Source organism: Strigops habroptila, chromosome 7 (assembly GCF_004027225.2).
Source record: "Strigops habroptila isolate Jane chromosome 7, bStrHab1.2.pri, whole genome shotgun sequence".
NCBI classification, from domain to species: Eukaryota; Metazoa; Chordata; class Aves; order Psittaciformes; family Psittacidae; genus Strigops; species Strigops habroptila.
This window is the reverse complement of record NC_044283.2, coordinates 62,682,892-62,705,231: the sequence shown is the minus strand read 5'-3', so window position 1 is coordinate 62,705,231 and position 22,340 is coordinate 62,682,892. Positions and strand designations below refer to the sequence as shown.

General features: G+C 37.7%; 1 protein-coding gene across 1 annotated transcript in view; it reads left to right on the top strand.

Annotated features, from left to right (window-relative positions):
* Nucleotides 1-1,355: 1,355 nt before the first annotated feature.
* Nucleotides 1,356-22,340, top strand: part of EDNRA (endothelin receptor type A) — a 32,661-nt gene continuing 11,676 nt past the window's right edge. The window contains exons 1-3 of the mRNA XM_030492677.1: nt 1,356-1,541; nt 4,398-4,868; nt 17,507-17,634. Coding sequence (XP_030348537.1) covers nt 4,467-4,868; nt 17,507-17,634 — 530 coding nt within the window. The 5' untranslated portion in view covers nt 1,356-1,541; nt 4,398-4,466. The remainder of the gene's footprint in view (nt 1,542-4,397; nt 4,869-17,506; nt 17,635-22,340) is intronic.

Genomic DNA, 22,340 nt, shown 5'->3' with positions numbered 1-22,340 from the left:
TTCAGGGCAACTTGAGATTTTGAATTACACTCTTCTATGTGATGTGCAAACAGTAGGATTCTTGTGATTCTCAGTCTGAACACTTCTGTTCCTTCAAAGACCTTGTGCTTTGACACATCATTTGACTGAGACGACTTGCTAGAAGAGATAAAGTATTGCTATTCCAGTCGATCCAGATGTTGTTTTTTCCTGTTCTAGATTTAGCAGATGATTTCAAATAACATCTACACAAACATTCTTTTAACTATGCAAAACTCTGAAAGTTCTTACGTGATTTGGTGCCAGATATTTTAATTCTGCAGGCCACTAGCATCTCATTTTCTATTGTTATTTTCAGTCTGGTTTTATTCGTCCAGGACAATGTATTTTTCATATCATATTTAGGAAGATTGAATTCTTGTATTCAATAGAAGCCAATATATGTTTAGAAAATAATTTCTACGGTACAGCCAGAGAGAAACTTGCCATGAAATGAGAATCCTGAAATGATTCAACAAGGGACTCAAAATTTCTTGAACTTGCCAGAGTGAACAGATTTTGAAACTGTCTGCACTACAAACTGCTCTCTCTGATACACTGGTATTTTTTCATCATAGAATCACAGAATGGTTTGGGTTGGAAACGACCTTAAAGATCATCTAGTTCCAACCCCCCTGCCATGGGCAGGGACACCTTCCACTAGTCCAGGTTGCTCAAAGCCCTGTCCAACCTAAGAAAAGATTATTAGCTATAAGACAACTTCCCACTTCTGCCAAGGTTTTTTGTACCGCTACCCCGACAGAACAACAGTATTAGGAAACATAGGAATGCCAGAAAATGCTACACTTTTATTATCTTTGTAAGTGCATTTATGGTCTTGAAAGCTAAGAGGTATTAGCAAGGTGTGTCCTGGATGGACCACAGAAATTTTCACCCGAGAACAGTCCCTGTTTATGGATCCAGAGGTTTTTGAACTCTTATGCACTGAGTTTTACCGATTGTCTTGGGAACATACAGTCCTGGCCAAGCTCGGGGTAAAGGCAAAGCAAAAGCTGCATATTTCATCATAAGACGTTTTTCCCTTCTCTGCTCCTGCCTCCTCTGCAGTCTAGTTGATCAGCCACACACAACCTTTCTGAGAACCCCGTGCGCTATTACCAGGCAGCTGCAGCAGCGGATTCCAAAGGCTTTTGCTTAGATGAGTCCAGCAAAGGAGTTCAGTTCAATTTCAGCGAGGAAACAGTTAAAGAGCACAGTGATCCCCTGTGCCCGGGAGGCAGCCTTTGTGTTTAACATTGGCAGGGGCTCAGTTTGGGCTGGAGGTTTGTTTTAATTGGGGGAGGGGGCAGAATAGAGGGGACGCGCTGACTTCTCCAGTGTGTCTCTTTCTTCTACTGATTTAGCGGAGGTGGAGATTCTCAATCCCACCCAGTCAGACGCAGGCAGGAGGATCTGGACTATCCCAGGAAAAGCCACTCGGAGGAAATTCTCAGCAGCAGCGGCGGCGGCAGCCACAGCATGAGCGGGAGCGGGAGCCGGGCGGCGCCGGCGGCGCGGCAGGGGTGAGTGCGGGGTGAGTGCGGGACTCCCGCCGGCGGGGCCGGGCCGGGGCCTCAGCCCTTCCAGTGAAGAGCTTCACATAACCATTAGATGACCATGGTTGCACCTCTGTGTGCCTGAGTGTGAGTGGGAGAACAAGAGACAGGCACAAGGCAGTTTGGGATAACTATTAGTGATAACTATTAGTGATAACTATTATTAAATAAAGTTAAATAGTTCCCTAGATCTTGTCAGACGCTCTGCACAGGCTGCAGGGAGGTAGCACTGGTTTGCCCATGCACGTTGGGATTGATCTGTGATAGCGTTACAAGCAGGGAATGGTTTCTTTTGTGGCAGAGGCAGAAAGAGGAGGCGGTGACCCCGAGAGCAAAGCGCGCTCACAGCCGGAGAAATGTCTTGCCGGCGGTATTCCCCTTGGTGCTTTCGTGCCCTGATTAAGTTTATTTGCTCCTACTCACATCTCAGATGCTTTGGGGAAGATTAATCACTGTTAACCTTTTAGCTCGTCCTTAATACCTGGAACAGCTTAACTTCCGATAATATGGTCTCTTCTCGTGAACCTCGGCACGGGAATTTTTCCGGCTCGACACCCCGAGCGAGTTTTGACCAGAGGAGTTTTGCCCTCTGCTTCTGTGGCTGCTTCTGCAGGGCTGCTGGGGCACAGGCAGAGGTCATGCATGTGGCCTCCACCCGAACGCACCAATCTCACCCCCCCAGGTATTCAGATCACATGTGAAGGAGAATAATAGACTGCCTTATTACAAAAAGGTATTACAGATGCTAGTCTGTTTCTTACAACCAGCAGCTTGCATGTTATGTTCTGTAACAATGCAAGTACTTCGAAAATACGCAGAGAGCAATGAAGGACTGTCAGGAATCCATAAGAAAAATATCCTTAGAAAGTATTACATTAGAAATTTTCTAGTTTTACTTATGGAGAAGTTTCTTCCAGGAAAGGCAAGAGATGACAGCTGGTAATTTTGTTCCCAGCTTTGCATGCTGGTTGCATGATCGCCATGCTACCACCATGTTCATATGATACACGTATCAAATTTTCACAAGAAAATGTCATTAAATAAGGAGGATACTAATACAATCACTAAAACGTAGGGCTGTGGGTTCTGTTCTTAGCTACATCACATTTACTTGGGCAAGTATGAACTTGGAAAAGTCATTTAAGTCATTAGCGATTCAGTTTTTCCATTTGTGAATTGGGAAACCATAGTCATAGTAAATAATAAAAGTATTAATGTTTGCCTGAAAAGAGCTGCAGTAAAATGTGCCTGTTGTTTCTGATGTGATTTAGGAACCTGAAGTGGAAGCACTTAGATCATGCAAACTGTTGCTAACTGCCCTGAGATACCATCGTAACTGGCATTTCACAAAGAAGGATTTACTATCTAGTACATTAAACTTTAAAACCGAGTGCATAGGAACTCACAGTTGGTCAGATCCTCATCTCAAACACACCAATATGACAGACTGTAAGACTGGTCTGTGAGGGAGAGCACTCTATATGCGGGACAGGAACACTCAGGTTAACACTGTATTTGCTGCTCTATGTAGGTACACACACACTTCTACAGACCACACACAACAGGAGAGGGTAATAGTAGTAAATATTTATACTGTGGCTGCCTCCAGAAGTCCTATCAGTAAATTGTCTCCCACATTCTTTCTCTGGTAAATTTCTTGCTATAAACTCTGACTTAATAGCTCCACAGGGAATGAAACAAGGATTCATTTATTTAAAAGGATCCTGCCAAATCCTTTATGTGAATCCCTAGAAATCAGAAAGTTATAAATACTTTACTCTTCTTCTGACAACATGGCAGCACTTACTCTTGTTTTGCAGATACAAGCCATGTAAAATAATCTTTTATCTTAAATTAAACTGAGGCTTGAAGGAAATGGATTTGAGTGGCCTCTTTGGTTCCACTGGAGATGTATCTGTACCCCCTGTGGCAGGGAGCCAGCTCTGGTGGGTACACACAGGCTTACTAGGACAGAATGCTGTGATGCTTCTTCTCCTACCTGGAAAAGTCATGACTTGTTGCTCAGAATACTAAACCAAGTATTTTTTATCTCTAAAAGAGCTTAAATCTTTATCATCAGCTTCGCCATGGCTAGTACTGAACTTTGCTAGTGAGTTGCAATGATATCCAGGAACCAAATGACACATACAGTTTGAAGGGCTTTTCCTGGCCAGAGGTCTACCCTGAGGCTATAAAAGTTTTCCTCCTAATATTTAGGGACTTTGGATCTGGTCCAAAATTTGATTTGAAATATGTGTATTTTCAATCTTCATTTGAAATCCAGGTAAGTATAAAGTCAGAGCAAAATAATACGAAGCCTCATTGTTGCAATACATCAAAATACTCAGAAAATGAACAAATTTACTACCTTTAATTATTAATGCAGTACTGTTCCATTTTCAAAGGAAAACCAGCAACTTTTAATTTTAAGTAAAATATCACTCAGCAGTCTCCAAGGCCTCTCTTTGCTGGTACACTTTTCTTGCAAGACTGTATTTTAAACCAGAACTTTTATCCACCATATTTTTCCCATTCATACACAAATTCTCTCTCAAGCTAACAGGGTTTTGTGGGTTCTAACTTGTATAAGCTGTCAGTTACTTCTGGAATTTTTTGTGTTTGCCTTTTGTCAGACAGTTAGTGTGGGTAGTCTAGATTCCAGAGTAGCTCTGTAGTTATAAACAGGTGTTTATACATGCACGCTGCAGACTGTACATTCAAATATGCTTCTTAAGTGCGAATCAGGGTGTGCTAGTCTGCCTGTTGTATTGACTCTGTGTTTCTTTCTTCTTTTTTGTTTTTGCATGTTGATTCTCTCTGCAGGTGAGAAGTACCTCACTGAAATACTGAATCCCCACTGTCTAATTGAACTTGCTTTTTTGGGACTTCGGCATGGAAGCCTTGTGTTTAAGAGTTTTCTTGCTGCTGCTCATTCCAGGGTTTGTCCTCAGTGACAGCTCTGACAGATATGCTGCCAATCGGAGTGACTTGGGACACCACCTTTCCACTTTCTCAGGGATTGAATCCAGCATACTCCTCACCACCAGACAGCCCCTGGTGTCCAACCAAACTGTCAAATGCTCCCAGCAGACGAAGATTGCTGAAACTTTTAAATACATAAACACGGTGGTATCTTGTGCTATTTTCATCGTTGGAATGGTCGGGAATGCAACTCTGCTGAGGATCATTTACCAGAACAAGTGTATGAGGAATGGCCCGAACGCACTGATAGCGAGTCTGGCTCTAGGAGACCTTATCTATATTGTCATTGATATTCCTATCATTGTGTACAAGGTAGGATGCAACATCAATACGTTCTGATTGTGGTTTCCTCACAAGTACACTGTCCTCTGTGGTTACTTCTTTGTCTAAGTAGTGCTCTTTTGTCAATGAATAGTCCACTTAAGAAAAAAATACAACTCCTTTCTATTCTGCAACAAAAACGTTGCTCTCAGGTCTCACCTCCCTAAAGAGAAAGTGTGTCTCCTTTTAAAGATAATGAAGCTCTTAACCAAAGCCTGACCTTGGGCATTTCACAGGAACTCTTCCTTTATTATAGCTACCATAGCTAGCAAAGGAATTTATGGGGGAAGACTTTTTATAAACTGTTCTCCCCCTTGATGGACATACAGCATTGGACTAGTTGCTATTTTTGGAGTATCCTATCCTTACTTTATGTTTTTACAGAAAATAGTCCCTGTAATCTGCAGGCTTCATATTACGACTTTGCAGACAGAGATTATGTCAGTTGAGCGTTAAGGTTTTAATTTAATATTCATTACTAGCAGATTCTCAAAATTACGCCAGAGTTAGTAAAATCAATTATATCACAGAATATTTTTAAAATATTAAATTTCATCTGGCTTTGTCAAAGTATAAAATGGATCCTTAGTAATTCTTTAATCTGGTGTAAAGTTATCCTGTCTCAGTTTTTTTATTTTCCATTTTAATTAAACAAAGCCATTAAGCAGTGCTTTTTCTGATGTGACATATGTTCACTTGCACAATGCCAGGACAGGCTTGAATGAACAGAACTGAGTCCTTTCTTAATATATCTCACTGATATTAACTTAGAAAGAAATTTGTATTCTTCTCTCTGTGACTTTGTATAGAGGTGCATAGCTGATGGGATATTACAATTTTTGTCTTCTCTGTAAATCTTCAGGTGTTTCTGTTAGTAAATAAAATACAAAGTAATATAATGAAGAAAAAACATTCCTCACAATTTTGGCCCTCAAAGATTCTAGAGACTTCATTTTCGTTTACATGTTTTTTAAAGAAAACATTTTAATGCATAACTTTATAGTAACTCCTGTTCCCTGGCTTCAAAATGGATTTAAAAATTAAAGAAACTGTGATCTGAAAAAATACTTATTTTGTATCCATATGACTATTAGGGTCCTAACTATTGACCTGCATTATAACACAGGTATTGATAAAACAAGACTATAAAAATTTGAATTCTTGAATGGATTAAAAATATGTATATGTGTATACGTTAAATTTGTACAGAGGCATATTATCTGTGGTAAAATGCAGTACCTGATTCTGATCTTCTGGTAGTATAAATTACAGATAAGTTTTTTAACTTTATCTGGTTTTACTATAATATGAATTTGAAGCTGGGACAACGACTGTTAATAATAATGCATGTGATTTAATGGAAATTCTAGTTTCTACTTTTCAATATTCCACCTGGAAAATCAGTTTGTTGATACGATAGCAGGTATCCATGGAGTACTTTGGATTAACAAATTGAGAAAGATTAGCCTTTGATGTGAGATTCACCTGTGTTCGATAGCTGTGTGGACGCCTAATGGGACATGAGATTGGGTTTCTGCATGTTTTCATTACTCTTGGCAAACTGGACTCATAGCTGGACTGCATCTTCCATCATGCATTACAGTTTCCTTCCTGTCCTGGGTTCAGCTAAACCATGGCACTCTGGGGTAAATTATCCTGATGTCTTCATGGATAATTGCTAAGGCAGTGTTCTCACTTCTTGTAGTATTTCTGGTAAGAAATTTTACGGAAAAATGGTATGTGCTTTTTTCAGAGCTGAGTTTGGGAAAGAACAGGTATTTTTATTACACAATTTCTCCTAGACTTTCAAAATCTCAGCTGCTTCTTCAAAAAGAGGAATGGAAATCTGGAATTCATTTTGCCTATCAGAATTGTCTCTTGATGGTCTTCTGAAAATTCTTCAGATGTTTAGTTAAAAGCAAAGAACAATATTTTTTACATTCCCTTTATTACTTTGCAGTACATTTTTTCTATTAATGTCAATTCCTAAGCGTAAGAAGGCAGAATTAAAGTCACATTTACAACCATAATTCTATCTTTTAATAATTTTTTGAGTGATTTAGCCTCCACTATAAATTACTTTAAAGTTACCATATACAACCATCTTGCTGTATAAGGTTGGCTGCGTGTGTTCTGATACACGGAAGCACTTATAGCATTTCTAAGGGAACTCTAGCACTTCTGATATTATTGATAGTCCATTTTTCATATAAACTATTCAGTAATGTGTGTGCTCACATTAGGAGTTGATTTTAAAGTTTACTAAATGGCATTCCAGTTAGTATCACTAGGGATCCAAAATTCTGTGGCACCACTTAGCTTCTCTTGTTGAGTGACACTATGAAGGGTGGCCACTGGAAATATCACAGTTTGAAAGTGGAAGTGGTAGTCTTCTACGGAAAGAAATTAAAGTGTTTTTATTTTTGTTTAAAAGTTTAGATTTTAAATCATTTTATACACTTAGTTCTGAACTTTAAAGATTCTTCTAGCTTCATGTGGAACCATGCATTAGTATTCTATATAAACAAATGGTGTGAAACAATGAATACCTTATAGATCAAACCTTCACTTCAATCAGCTCTGAAATCAGAATTAGAGTAAAAAGCATTCATCTGCATATTAAAGTAACCAATGGTACTGTATTAAGATGGCCACATTGTTTTAGAAGAAAATGAGTAATACTACGTAATTATAAATCTATATGAGAAATAAGTGTAATCACTTCCCTGAAATATAAGGAAGAAGATATAAGAGAGAAGTAGGTTATGTTACTGATACTCAAATCCATTTTGCAAATCCCTAGAAAGAAGCAGCTCTAAGATTATAGCAACTGCAAATGTAAGGTCCCAGGAGAATTGAGTCCATCACTCTGTTCTGGGGAAAAAAAAAACCTATGTCATTTATGTCTGCTAAAAATATGGTTGAAGGTGTTTGACATTTTATCCTTTCTTCATGGTACAGTAGGCTCAAAAATTCCCCCCTTAATTCCTCCAATTACTGTAATTATATAGTGGATTCCCTTAGCAATTTTTTAAATGGATTGAGATGAGAGTAATAATGTAATATTCACTAGCCTCCTTTGAAGATATTCTAGACGTATTAAAGCCCCATAACACTTAATTACTGTTATTATATCCACGTGTAGTATCAAATCAATATTAAAAATTATTACAAACTGGGTTTTATGGAAAGGGTGCCAGTTATAAATCCACCCTTAATAGGCCGAAGTAAGACAATTTCATTTTCAATCAATCACATGTTTATTGCACTGGACCCAGATAGTTTCCTTTACTCAAAACATAGCCATCTCAGACATTCAAGATGTCAAAGCCTAAAGCCTTCAAATCAGTAAGAATGACTTCTTTGCAGTGAAAAGAAGAACAGGAAATACACCTTCCATGGTTTATGCTGCTATAGAGGTGGGGTTAAGGCACTGAAGAAAAGACGGGTTTCATACCTCCTTTTCTAGTATCAAGTGGTGTAGCACATAGCAGAAAGCTACTGCATCACCTGCATTACCCATCGCTGCCACACGTATTTGTAGCTAATAAGCTAAGTTTGGATGCAATGCACAAAAACATCTTCAGAGGACTGCTTTATATAAAGAAACTGTGCGGTTTTCTAAGGCTATACATAGGCAGCAGCAGAACATCCATAGCACCTCTGTTGCCTTAGCTGCAGTAAAGCTCTGGAAAGCCTTCAGGGCTGTTGCTGCTGTCACTTTCTAAAGTTTAGCAGCGCAGTAACAACAGATGCTCTCCACAGAAAAAGCTCTCCATAGACCTTTTCTGAGCTCACGGAGCTAGAAACACTCTAAGCCAAGGCTGCCCCCATTGGAATGGCAAAATTCAGTTTTAATTATGTTATTGGGAAGTCCTGAGCTGTTTCCACTTCAGTTTTTATGCAATTTGGAGAAAATTCTTTAAATGAGGTCTATTTATTGAAAAGTGACCTACATAGGATTGATAAATTATATTGCCTTACATCTTAATATGCTTAAATCCTTAAATAATTAGTTTATAAAGAAGTAGATGAAGCAAATTATTCTGCTTTTCAACCTGTTTCTTTAAATGTAAGTAATTGACATTTTCCTAATTATTTTACTGGTACGTAGTGAAAGACATCTACCCAGAAAAAAAAAGTGTGCATTGCTCAAACAGCTCAAGAAATGTTTTCTTTACTAAACTAAGCTTTTTTGTTAGTAAATAATTGATACTCATCTCAGCATCTAAATCTGAGTAATCCACCTAGAGTGTTATGAGTCTAAATACAAAAGGTAGCTGGTAAGCGAACATCTTCAGCCATTTTATCTTCAATAAAGGAAGACTTAGCAGAGATATTTCTAGTCATGCATGTTTTTCAGCATCAGAGCTCATGAGTAAGTGTTAGACTAATCCCTTTTTTAATCTCAAATGATGTCACATATCTGATTTCATTTACTGACAGAATTAATATTATACGTACGCAGGGGTGATAATTAAACACATTGGGACTAATCCTGTAGGCTAATAGAGCAAGTGACATCCATAGTAGTTATAGTTTGATGCCAAAGGAGTATAAGGCCAAGCCCACATAGAGTTAAGTGTACTTAGGAAAGAAACCCCTCTTTACAAGCAAAATTTGTCGTATGTGCAGCATATAGTTCTCGCCAAAGTACCAATACCAGCAGGCAATTCTGAGGCCACCAGCTTAACAACTGCATTCTAGCTTTCACTGAACTCTTTGCAGTCGTTCCAAGAAGCAACGCGTTGGTAGCCCCATGTGATGCAGAAATCCATGTAACTTGCTCAGAACACAACATGTTACTTGGGTGTATGTCTCCATATAGTGATCATACATAAAATAAATCTAGAGGTAGCATAGGAATTGATCACTGAGTCCTGAAGACAGAAGTTACCCAAAACGGAACAGGGAAGGGAAGTCCACCAGGAATGTGCTCTCTCCATTTACAGAATACAGCTTCCTAGCAGAAAGTGTTTAATGTACATACCAAGGTAGCATTTAAGGAAGAGATTTTATATTCAAGGTCTTAGTTCAAGATCCACTCTGCCATTAACTAATGGCAGTACTTTGGAGGGTTGAAATATAAGTTCCTTTCAACGCACAGGCAACTCCTCCCTCATCTTCAGTTTCACATCTCATGCCTGCCTAGCTGTTCTGTGGATCTGTAATACTGTGGAGTATCTAGAGACTCTATGTTTAATAGAACATTTTAGTATATTCACTCTTATTTTTTCAGTCAGCTAAACTCTCCAGACAACAAGAGATTGTTTTGATTGGAAATATTCAGGGTTTACCAGTTCTGCAGTAATTTGTTAGCAGTCCTGTCGCTGTCTTTAGCAACACACAAAAGACAACACAGCTGGAAGAATAACAAAAGCAATATTTTCCCCTGGGATAGAAAAAAATTCCTTTCAACAAATCACCATGCACATAAGCACACCTTGCAGCTCATTTTCCTGAAGAAGAGCAGCACAGCTTGACAAACAGTCTACCTAAAAGGATGGCAAGTTAGCCAACACCATGGAACAAAAAAAAAGAAACTAATCCTACTTTGTAAACAGCAAAAATATCACAGGGGAGATGTCTAGAGTTGTTAGGAATGCTTTGCTACTAAGTAGATTTTTGTAATAAATATAAATATTTTAACAAAAATGTAAAACTTAGGATTTTTTTTTTTAACGGTTAGTTGAGATAGAATGTTCTGCTTCAAAAACAGGGCATTTGTTCTCTTACCTTTCAGGATCTTTTGAAATATAATCTACTTTTTCTTGTGTGAGAACTATACATTCCTGTCCATAGCTGCCTAAGCAGGAGAAAAAGACTGTAGGCATTCCATGAAATGGTATGAAACCCTCTGCTACCTTCACCTTTACTCAGCTGGGCAAGATGAGCAAAATAGCAGAAAATGCTGTGGTAGTGCAATTCAGAGGAAGAAATTACTTTGGTGGTTGTCATGCATCCCCACATAACCTTTATCCTTTCCACAAAAAAAACAGAGCCAGTCTTTTATCCACCCAAAGTGGAAAAAAAGATTGCTCTTGGTTGTAGCAAAATTAGGAATGTACTTCCTGCAAAGAACAGTTGAAGAGAGGCAGCGGGCCTTCTCTACCATGTGAATCTAAGTATAAGGAAAAAGACAAGTGATACCAAAGTTAGCAGAAGCTCTACCATAACACGATGATATACCTAATATTGGTCATGTCATGCATTATAAATGTTGGCCTTGGTCTTCATTTTCCTCTATCTTTCCTCTTCTCACTGTCCTTCCCAAAGCTGAGGCTTTTCACTTCCAGCGGTACATAGGGAAGGAATACCCTGAGACAAGCTCCATTCTCTCCCCTTCAGCTTTACAGCTTTCCCTCTTTCCAGCAAAGTCATGGAGCACAGCTGAGTTGCATATGTGGGATGAGCAACAGTTCCAAGCAAGAAATGGATGAGGATTGTCATGTAATGCAATTCTCGCTTGGATATATGGGTTGCAGGAACAAGAGAAAGGCTTGAGAACATGCAGTGAATTCTTGTCCTATGAAGTTCCATGGGGACAGAAGGGTTCCAGCTGAGTCACTGAATTGAAAAACCACAATAAAAATACCACAGGCAGGACACTCCATCCACCCTTCTTCCTAACTACCCAGTCTTACAGATCAGAGACAGGAGGAACACTTCAGTTAGAACCACTATCTTTTGTCAAGATAACTTTCAAAATGCAGTCAGCTCAGTGGTATAGACCTTGGACACTTCTGCATTCAGTCAGATTTCACCTGGATTCCAACCAAAACACCATATTTGGCCCATGCCTTGTAGCAGACAAGGGCGTACATAACTGTAGAACACATCTGAAGACAGAGCTTTACCAAGACAGCTCAATGTATTCTAGAGGAAATGGCCTCAAAAAAAGAGCCAAAAATTAAAAACCCACCCCAGCAAAATGTGCTGATCTGACAAAATCAGAAGAATTTCTTTTGTCATTCATTCTGGGCTATGCTGCAAGGAAAGGAAATCAGCCTGTAATACACTGGTTTTGTAACTTCTCCTCCACAGTTAGGAGCTGCTGGTCAGTTATACAACTAGACATTATTTGTGCAAACAGAAATCTGTTGGTTTCCTCCTTTTCTCTATTATTGCACAAGTGTAACAGAAGCCATGGAATAAAGAAGGTATTTCTATTTGTCCTGCTGAAGGCAAAGCAGAAACTCTGACTGCCAGAGTTGTGCCAGAATTGTTCCATCAGTACCACTGAACACTTAAAATGGCATGAAGCTCAGGAGAGTATCCTAGAGGGGGGTGGCCTGAGGGGCAAGCACTATCTGTACAAAACACAGTTCAGTTTCTGGGAAGTAGATATAGGAAGAGAAAGGCTCTAGAGCACTAGGATATGACCAGAGCATGAAAGGGCAGGTATGACTTTTGCTTTCATCTTCAATTCCATGTGGCAGAGAGAGAGGACCTCCTGACATGTAGTTGTTGAAACAAAGTGGTTTTTATAGAACAGGTCAGAGCCGGTTCATATCCAGCACCTAACCCAGTCCATTTATTTTGAGCTGAGCTCCAGAGTCATCATCTGCCTGTAAACAGACAGTATCAGCCTAGTATTAGATAAACACTGTAGATGCACATAAGCATGTACTGGTTGGTGGATACTCGTGGTTGGATTGTAACATTCTCTCTTTTAGACTATATATAAATTGCTTGGGGTGCACAGTGGGACTTAATGTTTTGTACATCAGCTAGCATACTAATGGGGGTTAGAAAATAGCAACAGCAGTAGTATAAAATCAACGGAGTGACATTTAAAAATCATTGCAAAGGAATGTTCTCAGTGCTGCTGTCTTGTTTGCTTCAAGCTGCAGCATCAGGGCAAAGGGCCCATATAAAGCAGCAAAGAAGGGGGGATGCACAAGGAAGCTGTGGCTGACTGGTCACTTTGCTGAGATTTTTTAAGACCAACAGTAGAACCTTGAAATCTTGTTTTCTGATTTCAGTGTAAAGATACGCTCTTGACTACACTCTTTCCTCACTCAGGAATTGCACCACAGCTGAGCTGTATGAAATACTCCCAAGTTGCAAACTGCACAAGGAGAAAAATGCATTTCTTTTGCCACATGTCTTATTTTGAAACCTCAAAGATTTTGTGAGTGGGTTTGCAAAAGCAAAACTGGGATCAAGTTGGGGTAATCAGCCTGATTCTTCCTATCCTTATGCCTTGAGAGAAAATGTAATCTGCTAAAATATTATACTAATTTTGTTTGGATACTAAAACATGCAAAAGCACTGGAAGAGCAGAGCCAGTAGTCCCAGTTCTTATATTGTATCTAAGTAAATCAGGACTATTTGAATTAAATTCCTGGGCCCATTTTTAAAATACAAAATAAACATCTTATTTCCCTCTGAAGTTTCTGTACTAAAAAAAATTGCCAACTAAAAATACCTACTGAAGAAAAAACTGGCACCTGATCCAAGAGGAAGTAATGAGTGCATAACTGATGTGGAATGATAATAGAGTATACCCATGGAAATGATTGCAAAGTTAATCTTAAAAATTAAATAATTATGATCCCAGTGATTTTGATTAAAATCAACTTGAAAAGAATGTCTAATGATTTGGTACTGATGTTACTTCAATTAGTGGAAAAGTGTAAGAAACAAAAGGAATAAAATACTTTTAATCTTACAAAAGGAGAGCTTCCTGGGGTGTGGGAAAGATGTATACACGCTGTAACCATGATAAAGCTTCTGTGTGAGGAGTAATGAGTTAGTGAACCTTTTTCAAGTACAACACTTCCAGTTTTGAAGCTAATAATTGCCTTGTAGTAACAGTTTCACTGTCACTACAAAGTGCGTGTTTATTTCTATTGCTCAGTGTACGCTACAGCCACAGCCAGTGCACATAGCTGAACAGGTGGCTATCTTTCCATTGCCTTTTCAAGTGTGATCTATGACGATAAATCACTTTTGGGACACTGGCTGGCACAGGGGATTGACCAAATTCTGCTAGGGCCTCTTTTCTCTGGCAACGCCATTTATAATGTAACCTTCACTCAGTGGTGCCTGAAAACTATTCTGATTTTACCCAAGGCAGGAGTCTGGAGCTCAAATTCCACTTGATTACAACTGGTTGGAGAATTACCATGGATTCAGATTGCCTCTTCTTATTTCAATGTTTTTTCTACAGCCCTGACATAAACTGAAGTCTCATGCAAGAGTTCTAGGCAAAACGCAAAAGTATGCCATGCAATTATTTATCTAGAAACTAATTCTGCTGGGAGTTTTCAGAGTGTTTCATTCAGCCTATAAATACAGATAAAATCAGAGGAACTAACCAACAGCTGGCAGGTATAATCTCATTACCTTTGTTACTGAAGGTACTGACAATAGTTAAATCACCAATCCTAGTGATCCATTCATTCTCCAGCCTTCTGGCACAAGGGGGGTTTGGTTTCACCAAATATGATCATCCTAAACTGGAATACCATTGCAAAGGTGATCACATTTTTTTCTGCTGTGGTATTGATGGTAAATAAGGTACTCATCTCTCCCTGAAGAAGGCAAGACTTCTCAGTATGCCAGAAAACACACAGCAACATATAGTAACAGAACAAGAGCAAATGAAACCACATTTATGTGATATTCTAACACTCTCAAGAAATAGGAGACAAACTTGGATTAATCCCATATCTTATGTTGAGAAATCTCATTTTAATATTCAGCTGAAGAAAAAAAATAATCCAGTAAAAACATATAATGCCTAACACAATGCCTTTCCTATTTAATGCTTCACAGCATTAACACCCCATTGGCTGAAAGCTATGAATTGCTAAAATCTGTTGTAAAATGCAAGTAACCAAATGACGATCTGAATATGGTCCCAGAGAGAGATAGGCAACATGTGGTACATAGCTGCTTCCAGCATTTTTGAGGTATTATTTGGGGGAAAAAAAGCACATGCAATTTAGCATTGTGATGAATGACTATGAAAAAGGGGTGAAAAAGCCAGACCAGGACTGACTATAAAGAGAAGATGAATTCCTACAAATCTGGCATTCAGTGATAAACATCCTGTACTCTACAGCAAAGTGCTCTGAAAAATTTATGTGTGAAAAAACAGAAAGATAGCTCTTACTTTAACTGAGATAAAGACAGACGTGAATTTTAACTCCCCATAGTTAACATCTATATTGTTAAAGGCAGTGTTTATTAGTATGCTTCAATTTAACAGCAATTTAAATAGGAAATGTTTACCTTGAATACTGCAGTCCTGAGCTACAACCAAAATTTGTTTTTCTAATTCTGCAGCAGAAGCCACTCACTCTTACTAGATGAGTGTGTTCCACAGCCCAAGCTTCTATTAAAAAATTCTCTGGTTCTTGTAGCTGCAAAAATAACTCTCAAAATGTGAACTGACTATAAGCAAAGAAGTCTAACCAAGTATGAAGATGGCCTGGCAGAACTGGTCTGCAAGAAAGTAAACTCTGAAAACAGCAATTCAAAATTCTATTGATTTAATCATATTCCAAACAATATAATCCTCATTCAGTTTTAACTGTAAAAATGTTAAAAATATATGATTCATAGGTTGTATTTATCCTTGAAAGAACATAACTCCTTCTTGCATGCAGAATGCAGTGGCATCAGTCCTTGCACATTTGTGCAGATGAAAGTATGATTCCTTGTTCTGTCTTCCATTTTGTGCTCTTGTCCAGGGAAAGCCCATATGTGTGTGGCACATCACACATACTGTATCTATTGTTGTGCCACCAATTTACCTTCATCTCATGCACTTGAAAATAAAACTGTTGCGAAGCTTAAACCTATTTTAGTTCCATAAAACAGTCCCAGGTCTGCATCTGACTATCTTCAAAAAATTCTCCAAAATTAGGTTTTCATGAAGCTTTCGGAAGCTTAGGTTTGGCTTATAATTATTATTCCATAGACTATAATTTGCTGTCTTTCTCTGAAGCAAATAAAAATACTCCCAAATTTAAACAGTATCATCAAAATATTCTGTGTTCTAGCCTTTGTTCAGTAAGGCTTAATACAAATCTAATGACTGCACAGTAGTACTAATTAGTTAATTATTTACAAGCACATGTAGTGATAGGACAAGGGGTAATGGTTTTAAACTGAAAGAGGGAAGATTTAGATTAGCTATTAGGCTATTAGGAAAAAATTCTTCACTGTGAGGGTGGTGAGACACTGGCACAGGTTGCCCAAAGAAGTTGAGGCTGCCCCATCCCTGGCAGCGTTCAAGGTCAGGTTGGATGGGCTTTGAGCAACCTGCTGTAGTGAAAGGCGTCACTGCCCATAGCAGGGGGGTTGGAACTATATGATCGTTAAGGTCCCTTCCAACCCAAACCATTCTATGAATTATCCAGATTTCCAGACATTTTTCCAAATAATCTAGATTAAATATCCACAATTATTATTACTGCCTCTAAAACTGTGCCAAAACATCTTCTAGAATGTTAACAGTTACGTATCTGGCTAAAAAACTTGATACTTTCATTTAAAATCTAATGCTTTAAATTACACAACCACTTCAACAGAAGTTGATAAAAGCATAAGAACTGCTGGCACATTTTACACAAATAACTCGTCTTATCTCTTATTCAGTATCCTATACCTTACAAAATCTCAGTAGCAGAGACCTGGGAAGAAGATTAAAAAAGCAGTAGTGCAAGAGTGACTCTTCCCTCTTCTTCAAAAGAACTAATCACAGTGACTGTGAGATCCTTTTCTTGAGTGGAATCAGATAAATTAGAGCTCAGTATTTTGTATGGTCTTAATTTTTCACTTATTACATTTTACTTACACTGAATTTTATCTGTAAAGGGAGATCTGTGACTCTGCAGATAACTATTATTATCCTTAATAATTTGGTATCCTGTATTTTGAATGTATATTTGTTCAAAGCTTTAACAGATACAGACGTAATGACTACTGTTCACACGCTAATCATTCATAACTATTCACATGAATCAACGTATTCATATTTGTTATATAAATGCCTCCCTGGGTATACCAACCTAAACCCAGCCACTCATGTCTTTCCTACATGGGTGCTTTTCTGTTGCCTTGTAATACAGGCTAGATGTACATGTGATGCTAGTCCTTTAAAACATAATATGGAACAAATTATGTATGTACAATATTTTCTCCACACACTCAAGGATCTGGCAGTGAATACTGTCATGAGTTACATAGTGGTACATTTACAATGACAAGAATCTACTTGCGTGCAGCATGAGAATTTGGCTCTGAGGTATTTCATTATAAACTGTGAGTTATGCTTGTATTGCTTGGTTCTGGGCTATGGTAATTGCAACTGTTTATGACAGGCTTGAGTTAGATTTTCATTATTCAGTACTGGTGGCTGAAGCACAACAATAAAAATCTTTTAACAATGCAAGTTACGACTAGAACTGTACAAGGTCAACACCTAAGTTTAAACTTTCACCCTCTTATGCTTCTATAGTAGCAATTTCTTCTCAGATTCACAGTACTAAGGACATGCTTGAGCTATGGAGAATTCAAGGTTACAATGGTTGTGGCTAAGAAAAAAAATAACTACAGTTGTTACATACTTGGTAAGTTACAAATATTCTGATTATTTTATATCTTCTCTTTAGCTCCTTGCTCAGAAGTGGCCCTTTGGAGATTCTGAATTTGGACAGTTTCTTTGCAAATTCCTGCCCTTTATACAGAAGGCATCGGTGGGAATCACAGTCCTTAACCTCTGTGCCCTAAGTGTGGACAGGTACAGTATGATTTACCCTTTTGATGGACACTGTTCTTGCCCTTGCAGTTTTCCTAAAACCGGGAGCACTCGATATGGTCTTCTTAGCAGGCAGACAGTACAGACGTAACTTGCATTCTGTTTTTGATATCCTGGCTATAACAAAGCACCACATCTGTGGCTCAAAGTATAAATGAAGCTATTGGACTAATTATCTTTACAGTTTTTTAAAGGTATTAAAAAGCTCCAGTAAAGCATTATTTCAATTCCCTTTACCAGGCAAAAATTTATTGGGATTTGATACAGTATTCAGACTTCTTTCTTTCATATGACCTCATGTTTATTCTGTATTTGAATGGGATCATAATCTTTAGTCTTAAAAATACCTTTTTCAATTCTCTGCCTATGGACCATAAATACACTGTTTATTGTGATAACTTTTATAACTAATTGACTTTTATTGAAAAACATGTTGGAAACTTGCTTTGATAGTTTGAAAATTAATTCCTCTGCTAAAACTGCTCAGGAAGATCCATAAACTTTTTGAGAGAACAATAGCTAACATGCTTTTGAACATTATTCTTTTATGGTTTTTTTCTTCATATTTATAAGGCAATAGCAGATGAAGACTTCGCTTCTGTAAAAGCTATTATAATTGGTCTTGAGTTTACTTGATCATGTTCTAGTCCAAAACGATTCTGATACAGAAAAATATTGATAAATAAAATGCATTACATATATTGTACAGTGATGCAAAGGTAAAAGAAACTTTAAAAGTAATCTTGGTTTGGTTTTACATACCAAGTTGATGTACAAGATTTGCAACAGATGAGTAACTTAGTAGCATCAATACATACAATAAGTTCCTTTTTGCATTAGTACTCATTCGCTGAAGCCAGAAACAAAAACTGGAACAAAGACAAGTGTTCTGTTTCCATTTTTCAGTCTGAGAACTATAAAAAGAATCCTATTTCTCAAACAATATCTGCCCATCATAAAATATAATCCCATGGACTGCTCTAAGGAATAAATCATAGATAAAGCACATATGAAACAGTGACTTTGTTAGGTAAGTTCTGACCAATGCAGTCTCACTAGATTTTTTCCTACTGTTACACATATTTTCAAAAATTGGAAGTAACTCAGCTGAAGTTACTTCTTTATATATGCACCTTTGTATATGCATATATATAGTTTTACAAGCACTGATTTGTTAAGCCTCACAATAACCAAATGGTTTTTCCATTTGAATAAAGTCTTGTATGGGATCAGGCTCAGACTACTTAATTTCCTCCCCCAGTTTACATGCTTTGCCAAGGATATATGCTTTATTATCTGGTACTATTCTAGTAAATATTAGTGTTAGAAAACAGACATAAACAGCCAGATTCTAATATTTACTAATATGAAGTGAATCTAGGTTAAATGACTATGAAATCATGATCTGAAAGCACCTTCAACAAGTTAGGTCATGCACTGGGAGTGGCATGGTCATATTAATCCAAAATTCCACATCAGCTAATGTTTGCTTTTTAGTATGGAAAATGAGTAAACATGGAACTGTGTGCTGTTGCAGCTGGACTGTTTCTGGTCTACAGGCGAGTAATTTCTTTTCTTCAAAAAGCTCCTGAAAACTCATCTAGAATCTCATTTATAATAATTTTATATATTTACATAGATTTCTTTTTATATTTTATAGATTATAATAATTTCTAATAATATAATCTCATTTAGAGTTATTTTGGGTGTCTACAATGGAATTGCATTCTATGAGGTAGAAGATAAGAGTCAATTGGTATAATGAATTCAGAGCTCCACAAATGTTGACTCTCTGTCCATCTTCCAGATTACAGACTTAATTAAGAACAAGACTAATTTTTTTCCTTCAAGGCCTGTTCTCTTTGCAAACTATGTCCTGTTGTGAAACTTTACTCATTACTACTGCCCTAGGCACAAAGTGACTTGCACTGACAGAGTATGAAGGTTTAACCGTGTATGCCCAAGGGGAAAAATGCTCACTCCAAGTGGAGAGGGTCTTAAGAGGCTGAAACAAAACACCACGCCAGCCATTCACCCTTCAGAGAATCTCACATTTTTTTCGGATGCCTCTCAGGCATTTTTAAACTCTAGGTCATGATGGTGACGATAGTTTGACTCTTTCTAAACAGTGCCTGACTGTGACTAAAAGGAAGGATATTTCCCTTCCTAAGCTTTTACACTTAAAGTCTCAAGCATAATGATTTTTATGAAGAAATGGTTTTAAGAAGATTGAAGATATGGATCTCATTTAATATGTTTACGCCCTCTTCTTGCCTCCTTTGCATACCAAATTGCATAGAACATTAATCTCAAGGGAGGTACTTTCATCTGGCTCAACTTCCAGTAAGTGTACTAGAGAAGTCAAGATTTTGCCATTAAAACAATGCTCTAAGAGATTTACTGAATTAAGAGCTTTGCAATCGACACACTGCTGGCTACATTTAGACTGAAGAACACCTCTAATCTCTCACAACAAAGAGGAATAGGTCGGTATCAGCAACAGTAGTGTCATTTAAGAACTGTTCTGACCCTCATCTTGACAGTGACTGCTTCTTATGTCCTTGATCACATCTCTTATCTTTTCTATATTGTTTTTCCCTCTTATAAAGTGCTGATGATACTTGCAGAACAGACATATGTTACACTACTGATCCATTTGAACAACTAATTTTCTGATGCAGTCAAAAGGAACAGGGAAACAAAAGCACCTACTTTTACAGACAGCAGGCATGGGGGACTGACTGTCCACAGACAAGCTGTAGCCCATAATTTAATTTTCATATACTCTTTGATTTCATTTCATATGGTCCAAAATACATTTTCTTTTTTAATTCTGATTAGATACCACTATGGTAAAATTCATCCTAATTGTTCCAAAAACTAATCTGGGCACAGCAAAACCCACGACCATTCTGCGTTAGTGCTGGAAGTCTAGAATTACTCTTTATCAAAGAATAATGAAATCGTGGAGAGGGTGTAGAAAAGCATCAGAAATGACTCAGCTGCCTTACATATCTCAATTTGTTGCTTATCAAATGATATTTAAAAAGCCATTTAAATATAATATCCAAGTACTGAAATACAGATGATGTAACAGATATCCATGGGGTCTTTAGCTGAGCAAAGAAAGATACAATAAGAACATACAGAAGGAGGTTTCAGCCAGACAAATTTGAAATGAAAATAGAACATACAGAAGGAGGTTTCAGCCAGACAAATTTGAAATGAAAATAAGGTTCACATTTTTAATGATGAGAGTGATTAACTACAAGAAGAAACCACCAGAAAAATGCGAAGATGTCCTGTTCTCAGATCCAGAGAGGATATCCTTCTGAAAGAAATGCTTTAAGCAAATTATGACTAGATAGGAATGCAAAATATTTAATTGTATGTATGTCTACTTCATGATGAAATAATCCCTTGTTCTTAAATACTGTGTGTCTCTAAGTAGAATGAGGGACTGCAGAGCCTGTGAAAAGCAAGTTGGAATACATAGCTAAGAATGGGAAAGAGGGAAAAGAAGAAAACAGAGAAGAGAGAGCAACTGAAGGGCATGATATAATAAAGTTGACAGCACATGCATGAGCAGTAGAAAATGAAAAGCGGATAGAGAAGAGGAATCATAGAATCATAGAATGGTTTGGGTTTGAAGGGACCTAGTTCCAACTCCCCTGCCATGGGCAGGGTCACCTTCCACTGATGAGGTTGCTCAAAGCCCCGTCCAACCTGGTCACACCATTAAACAGAGAAAAGGAAATGACCTGGAAAAGAACAGAATATTTTAACCAAGGTTGGAGATCAAAGGGAAACAAACAGAAAAAAAGTAAGACAAAACACACACACACAGATTTTAGATTGGGGAATTAAATGTAATGCATGATGCTTGTATTTTATGTCAGTTCCCTGGCAGACATCCTGTATTTTCTAAGTATGAGGGAAATAAGCCCTGCAGTATTTTCCCACTCCTAATTATGGAAGGTTTGTGGCTAGACAAAGATCCTATATTTTACATAATTCACAGAACACCCACTTGAAAAATTATACTACCACTGTTTTTCAAATCACTCTTACAGCGGTGAGTAAGGAGACTAAGTAATTGTAGGTTAATATGCATTCAGCAAATTTTGCTCTAATTACTGAGCTTCTTATGCTTTAGCTGAAACCATTCATAAAATTCCTCAGCCAATAATTTCTTATCTGATAGTTACTTGAATTGTGAGCTGAAAAAAAAGCTAAAAAATATGTACAAGGCCCAAATCCTTACTGCTGTGCATACTGATCTTCTCCTGTGCAAACCAGATGTAACCCAGAACAGGTACAAAAATGAAAGAAAGAAAAGGCCTGGATTCACAATTTACAAGTTATTTGTTGTCAATTACCTAGTTACACAGGTGACACAACACAATCTCTACATTTATTACTTGACAAATATCTAGTCTACAGGCCCCTGTTTGCTAAGAACATCATTCAGTCAAGGATGAGATTGTATCCTGTGCCTTGTGCAGCTGATGGGACCAACTGTAAAATTGCCAGTCAGTAGAAAGTAAACTTCAAATTGATTGTTAAATTTGCAAAGTTCACAAATATTTGTATGAAAGGTTATGTTTCTATGAATATTCCATCTAGCCATTAAAGCCAAAATTTTATATTTGGTAAAATGAAATATGTGAGGATTACAAATTATTTAA